Source organism: Diadema antillarum, unplaced genomic scaffold, assembly GCF_040938485.1.
Source record: "Diadema antillarum isolate AM-2024a unplaced genomic scaffold, OU_Dant_1.0 scf00000036, whole genome shotgun sequence".
Taxonomy (NCBI): Eukaryota; Metazoa; Echinodermata; class Echinoidea; order Diadematoida; family Diadematidae; genus Diadema; species Diadema antillarum.
Window position 1 is genome coordinate 2708932 of NW_027270925.1, and position 8270 is coordinate 2717201.

Below are 8270 nucleotides of genomic sequence, written 5' to 3' on the forward strand. Positions count from 1 at the left end.
CTGCTTCTCACATAATGTCATACTGATGATGGCATCAAAAGCTACACTGGGTGACTGGTCCAGGAATTATACTTATATTCAGTTTCTCTGGATGCTATTGAAGGCCTGCCATGCTATGAATAAACAATACATTGATACAAACCTAAGAGATGAATAAGAGCCACATACACTCTAGAACCACATTACCTAACAGGGGAATGTGCTGTCCATTCAAACTTTTCCTGGTGTGCATCCATATGCACTGCAAATCAGTGATGATGTCCAAGTCTTCATGTGTAGTAATGCTCTATTGCTGAATAGTCAGAAGAAGATTCACACATAATCAGAAAACAAAATACGAATGTGATATTTCCAATCAGTGCTGAGAGCAAAATGATGCTGAAATCTCCAGTTACGACCCCATATCCATTGCAAAAAAACATGAGGATGACGTAGGTGCTCTCACACTGGAAACTGACCATGTGATCACATTATAAGATCAAAGCTCTCGTTCAGGCTTGACTACTGTTTACAGCATAGTTCATGGGAGTAAGCCAGTCACTGGCAGTCCCCAATGGCTACTTGCTACCAGCTTCTGCATCCGACTCCGATTCCGATGATGAAGATGATGAGGTCATCTCAAGGTCATCTTCCAGTTGTTCTGGAGGAGATCGTAAGTGCTCTGGCAGTTGCTCAAGTGAGCACTGGAGATGTAGATAAACGAAGTGACAAAGAAGCCAGATTTCATTTGTTTATTATACTGTTTATCTTTTGTTCATGCTACTCTTTTCTCCCACCCTTTGTGAAAACTACCACAAATCTCTGCTCTTAATAAGAACCAAATACCAACTTGCACAAAAACCAATGTCTTGAACAGATCTCATTTGAGAGTTCTGTTAAATGAAGCAAGCACATAATTCATACAAATTTCCATCCATCATTAAATGCACATGGTTTTAGGTTGTGGAATGGATAATACTCATAATGACATTGATGAAAATATATACATTTTCTCAAGACAAATTTATATAGCCTGCAGTGATGTGAAGTGTACAATGTTTGTACATTTGTTTGAAAAGAGATAGATGCATTGCCAAACTTCATAATTATCTGCAAGAAATAACATCTCTTCAAAGTGCAATGCAATACACTTCTATAATGCAGCAAGGTCTGTTTTGAGTGTATCACAATATTTAACAATAAAAACAAAATGTGATATCTTACAACTACAATCAATCATAGCTCTTCACATTCCAAGGCAAGCTCAGCTGTCTTTCACCTTGCACTGCGAGGTTTGATGAAACTAGAAACACTTGCATGATTGCATCAGTTTTTACTCCAAGACATACCTTCTTGACTTGCATTGCAACACCTTCAGGCAGATTTCTCTCAATGTATTCCAAAAAGACATCAGCCGTCGATCCTGTGAGATGTTTGAGCTATTCATGCAAGTATGACACGGGGAAAAGAAAAACATTGTGTAACAAACAGATGTATACAAGCATATATGCTCCAAGATTATGTGGGGAAGGAACAAAAGTAATTTTCCTAAAGATAAAAGGTCATTCAAATAAGTTCTTGCTTCTATGAAACTCCGAATTGTTGAGTGACAGTAAGAGAGAAAACAACTACTGGAACATTGCAGGTATTGATTCCTATCTTGTTTAACCCGTTGAAGACAGTTTGATTTTGCTACAACACGCATTTCCCATAGACACTTGCCAGAGTATACTCGGGACTCGTCCTCTACGGGTTAAACGCACAGTCACAGTGGTGGCACTCCTTCTACTATCTATCAGAATACGGTTGCAGGTATAGCTTTTGGCATGGAAAAGGTCAATCTGACATTTAAACTCTAACATCTGACAGTCAGTTATGAGTACCTGGCCCTTCAGTAATGTTTGATCCCCCCTCCCCTGCCTACTGAAGCTCCTAACCTAAATGAAAAAAAAAAATATTGAGGAAATCAAAGATGGCAGTATCACCTTTGATTTCATGCTGCTATGCAGTCATCACATGGCCATTACAGGCTGCAGTGGGAATGTTTCTGCTTGAAACATCTAACGATACATGATAGAAGGCTTCCAATTTTGACTTGATCAATTCAGATGTTCACAGCAGGAGGCACTGCTAAACACACACACACAAGAATGATAAAGGGTAACCTTGTTATAATAAGCTGATTGGGACTATCAAATTTCCTCACTATATCAGTGATAAAAACAAAAGAATATAAAAAGAATGGGACCTGCAAAATCACTTTGTTATGCCATGTATCAGGTCTCTCCCTATATCTGACCTTGCTATAACGAGATTCCAACGTTGAAGTGATGCACATACTCCCTGATGTGGTCTTGTCCCCCAAGACTAACACTCAATATTTTGCAGGTAGAGAAATTACTCCGCCAAGAATAGCATAAGTCCTCACCCAACACTATAGCAAGTTACCTTAATAACTCGATAGTATGTCCTCATCTCATACTGGACCCTGTGTTTCTTGTAGACGTGCCGTGACTTCAGCAGGGTCAACCTCTTGATGTGTCTGAATGGCTTGGTTCTGACAAAACAATGCAAAATGAAATAAGGCATGGTGGAGGAAAAAGAACACAATTGTAAATTTGCCCTAAAAGCTTTCTTTAAAAATATATCACTCAGGTGCAGGTAATCTAGCAAGGGCTTGTGCAAAACAAAAGGGAAACAAAATTATTTGTGCTCCATCGATTTTTGTAGCACCACATTAATAGTCTTTCTGCTAAGATGAGCGCTGGTTTGGAAAAAAAATTGCCAATCTTTAATTTGCAATTGAGAACCAAAGCGATGAATGAAGTGTTATCTCTTTTCACGGAAAATATAGAGATTTCTCAACTTGGAGAAGATAATTATTATAAAGCACACTACTGTTACAGAAGGCAATAACATCACATGTTGATATTGTTCATTTCATGACAACCAGTCTATTTGCATAACACCCAGAAGTACAATTACAGCAAAACATACCATGTGTACAGTGTAACCCACTCCTTCTACAATCTGACGAAAGAATCCTGACTATCAACATTGTAGTGCACCATAAATCATCAGAACAGATTCCATGCTTCTTATCATGAATATACCAGGTATTCTGTGAAATACCATTTACACGACACGCTATATACTGTGGCACTGGACATTACTCAATTGCTCCATGGCACTCACATCGACTCTATGGTTACGTCCAGCTCATCTGCTGCCATGCTGACATAGCGGCTATAGCTCTCCAGCACTGCATCATCATGACCTTTCACCCTCAGCTCAATCCACTTGTAGAGAGCATCATCAGCCATCTCCTCAGTTTTCTGTATCATATTCAATTACGTAAATGCCATGTCAAAGCAATCCAGGAGACATCTCTTTCCTCCCTAAAAAATGCACACATGCAAATCTACATCAATTTGCAAAGATGAACAAATATATTGATCTGCCAGCTACCAAGAAGCAACTGCATATCTGAACGAGTCATTGTGTGAAATAATCATATGGATATCATAATTATTTACAAGAATGATGTCTTCAAGTCCACTTATGTCAGAAAAGCTGGCACAATCATCTAGAGCAAAATTACCTCCACTGACCATTTCAAACTGGTCTCAAAGTATACAGACATAGGGTTGAGAAATTGATGTTTCAAAGCATTTTTTGTGTTGTTGTTGCAAATGTGTAGAGAAACTTGACACAACAAAAGCCAAGAAAAATAGGGAAAATATTCATTATCAACAGGCAATACACACACACCAAACATAAGACACACACATCAACAAGAGTACATAGATTTTGAAGATCACGATAAAAGCAAAGATGTTACTAATGGTCCGTACATGCAGGTACTGTATGTAACTTGTGAAGCTGCTTTGAGCCTTATGACTAAGAAATCTTACCTGAATTTCTGCACTTCCTGCTGAATTTGTGGCTGAGCTAAAGGGCAGGCCATATCTAGTCTGACAGTGTCGCAATAGTGACGGTGTACCACACAATGTGCCTAAGATTAACAATCAAAACATAAATGTTTGCAAGTTAACAATGCAGACTGACGGTAAAACTACTCCTTTTCCGATAATCTGACATGAAGCAAAACTGACATTGATTCTTTCCATCCATACTAAAACTACATTGATGAATCTTCCTTGGAACATGTGTTTGTGAAGAGCAAAATCACAGTGCTTAAATTTGCTCAGTATCAAATACACAAAATTGCTCTCTAACAGCATAGTGTAAAACTCAAATGAAAAATGTTTCACTACCCCTACACTACTCACCTGCATTGTCGAATGTATGAGAGCTACTTGGTATGCATGCTGAAAATATTGATCTGAAAGAAATTGGTAAAGACAAGAAACTGGTAAAGGCAAGAAATCACTATGACATCACATTTTTTAGTTTGGATCACTGTAGCATTCTCTTTTCAAAAATTACACTGATCTAATGATTTCAGATACATCATTGTTAAATGCAAAATGATTTTCTTTGTGCAGTAAATATCCTAAAAAAGATAGCATTCCTCGGGTTCAGGGACCACAAAGGTTATAATGATTTAAAAAAAATATAAATATATATTGAAAGTTACATAATAGTATGCTAATTCTCATTTGCTTCAGTTCGTCTATATTGTCATTATGGTCTAACTCTGGCAATCAATCATGGAATTATAGCCATAATTATTGATGGATTCACATGAATACAACATATTTATGGCTTGCTACTTGCTAGCTACTCAGAACTCTTCATCTTGGTAGTAAAGAAACCCTGGCAATAGGACTGCCAAGACAACATAAAGCAAGCGCATATGTATATCTATGTATGCATGACTTCATGCCTTTGGATATCCTTTGCTTCGCTTCACTAAAAGCCACAACTTAAATAAAATTTAATTGAAACACTAGAAAACACACACAGACAGAGTAACATAAATTGCTAACCTTGAATGATGCAGTCTTGCTGTGGCATTCAGCAACTGCTCAGCATTGTTCTTGGACTGAAATTGAATGAATCACAACAAAAAGCTTGTCAATGGTCTGAAGATATGACATTAATAATCAACACATGACAATGATAATTAACATTCTAAATGCATTGGCAATAATTGTACTCTAGTCTAAATGATTATATTCCAGCTGAAATATGACACAGAAAATGATGCATGCTGAACTGACCAATCCAAACCATCATTTGAATCGTCCAAGTACATTCTTTTTTAAAAGGCAATAATAATATTACAAAATTTGAAGGCCTCATCAGTGTATCCAACCAATTTGGTTCAAATTTAACTGAGTGTTTAAAAATAGTTTATATAAATCAAATTAGATCTAGATCTAGATCAAGAGTATTTTTTCTGTGATTTTGGTGCAATTTGGTTTTGAATTTTATCATCAGGGATATGTTCTGTGTAGACTATATCTGGTTTCACTGAATCCCCTCCTATACACGAATACAGACTGGGCATAACTAGACTCATCTAGACTCTAATGGAAGTCTTCTAGGACTAGGCTAGTACAGGGGAATCCCATTATAACGAGATCGTTGGTGGATTTTTCTCATTATATCCTGATTCTTAAACTTTAGCTTAAACTCCCAAGTTCATTGACCTTATCTGCCAAAATAAATCCTTCAAAAATTCATTAAAAATTCCCAGATCCCTAATTTTTACCAAAATCTATGATCTGTTCCTTGTGTCATTATCGATTTTTGCAAGTTTCATTGAAATCCATTCAACTTTTTGAGCTACATCGCACACAGACAAACAAACAAAGAAACGGCGATTAAAACAAAACAAAATTCCTTGGCAATGTTGGCAGAGGCAATCAGGTCGAGACTAGACTGCAGACATCTAGACCTCTAACATTACTCTAGAGCTAGTCTCAGTAGATTTAGCCGACAATGAATATAGATCTATGCCTAACAGGGCGACATAACCCATGGGGCACTCGTGAAATAGGCCCCACCTCCACTGCAGGTGCGTACTTAATACTACGGCGGCTTGCCTCAATGCCTGTTTAAATTATACTCGTGAATTCAGCCCCACCATGTGGCATTCAGTGGTACATAGGCATGTCGGTAGGGCTCTCTTCCACAATATCATACTCAGGAATGCAGCCCCACCAACGGCGTTTACTCGTGATTGATACAGCGTCAGCGGTGGGGCCGATTTCCACAGCATAGCAAATATAGCATCTTTCGTCCTTCCTTTCCCCTTTTTTCCTTTGTTCTTTCTTTTCTTTCTCTTTATTATTCCCGGAAAGACTTCCTAATATCCCTCTTTCAATTTAACCATAACTACAACCCGGTTAACCCTAGCCCTAAACTAACCCTAAAATCTAACCCTTGGCCTTACTCTAAACTCAACCTAGAGCCTAGAGGGCTAGGGCCTAGTGTGCTTGCTAACGCACGAATGCACGCGCACTGTGGTAGGTGGGGCTGATTTCTCGATTTTGCCACCCTTGGAAACCATGAAGTGTCAGAGTGACTGCTCGAAAGTACATTTGCGTCGCTGTATATTCTCTAAAGTATTGTAAATATGGACAAATCGTGATATCGGCAATCGGTCCCCTCTCGTTCTGCGTATGCGTCTCCACTATGCATGTGCAAAGTCTATGGAGGTTGAAAGAAGTACGTCCCCGGTCGCGTTTTTTTTAAAGACGGCACAGATTGGGGCATGGCGCGTGTTAAACCTATGGGAAAAACGTTGGGTTAGGGTTTTTGGTTATGGTTATGGTTAGGGTTAGGGTTAGACAGAAAGATCCGTCTGTCCGGAGGACTCTTTTGTATTTTGCCATTAACGCCGTCCTCCGTAGACAGACGGAAGGTTGTAGTACCCATTGCTGTGTGGATGTTCTTAACCACTGTCTCTATGGAAAACTGGGTGAGGTACCTCACCCTTCTCGATTGCGTCTAATGCACGGCCCTAGGTTGGCAAATTTAAGCTTGAATAGTTAAATCAACTATTCAAGAATAGACTACACTCACCAGATTAATGAATAATCCAATATTTCGGTCGAATTTTCAACGCAAAACACACATCAACCAGCCCGTCGCGTCGTCGCATTCAAACTGCAGAAACATACAGTCTGAATCAATTAGCCAATCACATGCGAGGTAGTTTCTACGTGTTTTTTTCACTTAATAAAGTACCTCGCATGTGATTGGTTTACAGATTCAAAATGGCGACCGTCAGCTAGCGAACGGCGATGTTGCAATATGGATAAAATTTCTGCATTATAACCGCGTTACTGTGAGTATTTCGATTGCAAAATGTAAAAAATTAACCCCAAATATTGCTGCATAATGTGTCATGTCATGTCAAACTTGTTTGAATGTAAAAAAGCTGTCTGAAATTTGGTTTATCGTAACATTTGATCTGTGCGCTACTGCCACACAGGAGCTGGCATCATTGACTTTGGTCTGTATACGGAGGGGATCCGTGAAGCCAGACGCAGTCTCCGCGGAACATTCCCCGACGGACAGATACAGACCGATCTTTCGGTCAAGGTTAGGGTTAGGGTTGGGGTTAGGGTTAGGGTTAGGGTTAGGGTTTGATGGTTAGGGTTAGGATTAGGATTAGGGTTAGGTTTAGGGATAGTGTCCCCGATAGATTTTTAGTTTCCCCAATCTGTGCCGTCTAAAAAAAACACGCTCCCCGGTCCGATCCCCGGGCCCGCGCCCGGCTATGACGAAATGAACGGTGGTGAATGGAGTGGGGACCTATTTCGCGATAATGCCACAAATATCGATCATTCTTCATTTAGAGTGCATTGCATTCTTTCCTCACATCCATCACCGTTTAGATATCTAGATAACCTACTCGGGTAAAAACACATTCGACATCGAATGATTGTAGTTGCATGTGCTCAGCTTACATGAAGGGCAATATATGGGACTGAAATCAGACATGCAATTACAAGTTAGCATGGTTAATTCTCAAGTTGTTACAGCCATAACTACGGCTACATTCGAACAAAACATAAAACATACAGTATGTTCAGTAATTTAGTTACTAAATACGGCTTACCAACCAAACCTTGGCCGAATAGGACCTATGAAACCTGCAAAGTCGAGCGATGTTTCGGACTACAGGAGCTGCCATGCTTAGACGAGCAACTTAGTAAGGTTTGTGTATCTGAATTTAGATATTGTATTTATTGAAAAGAATCTCAAAATATTTCATAAAATTAAATAAAATTTATTCATTAATGTATAATTTTTAAATATTGTGGCATTCATAATTGTTTATACATAATTTTATAATCCAAACAAAATATTGT

The 8270-nt window shown here is 38.8% G+C and overlaps 1 protein-coding gene across 1 annotated transcript; it reads right to left on the reverse strand.

The window, feature by feature from the left end:
• Positions 1-306: 306 nt before the first annotated feature.
• On the reverse strand, positions 307-8092 carry LOC139708261 (small ribosomal subunit protein uS10m-like). Its single transcript, XM_071620236.1, has 8 exons — positions 8018-8092; positions 4932-4987; positions 4272-4324; positions 3894-3994; positions 3175-3314; positions 2428-2536; positions 1329-1418; positions 307-683 (listed from the first exon to the last, which is right to left on the reverse strand). Exons 1-8 carry the CDS (start codon positions 8090-8092, stop codon positions 558-560), a joined length of 750 nt encoding a protein of 249 aa, XP_071476337.1. The 3' UTR covers positions 307-557.
• Positions 8093-8270: the final 178 nt, after the last annotated feature.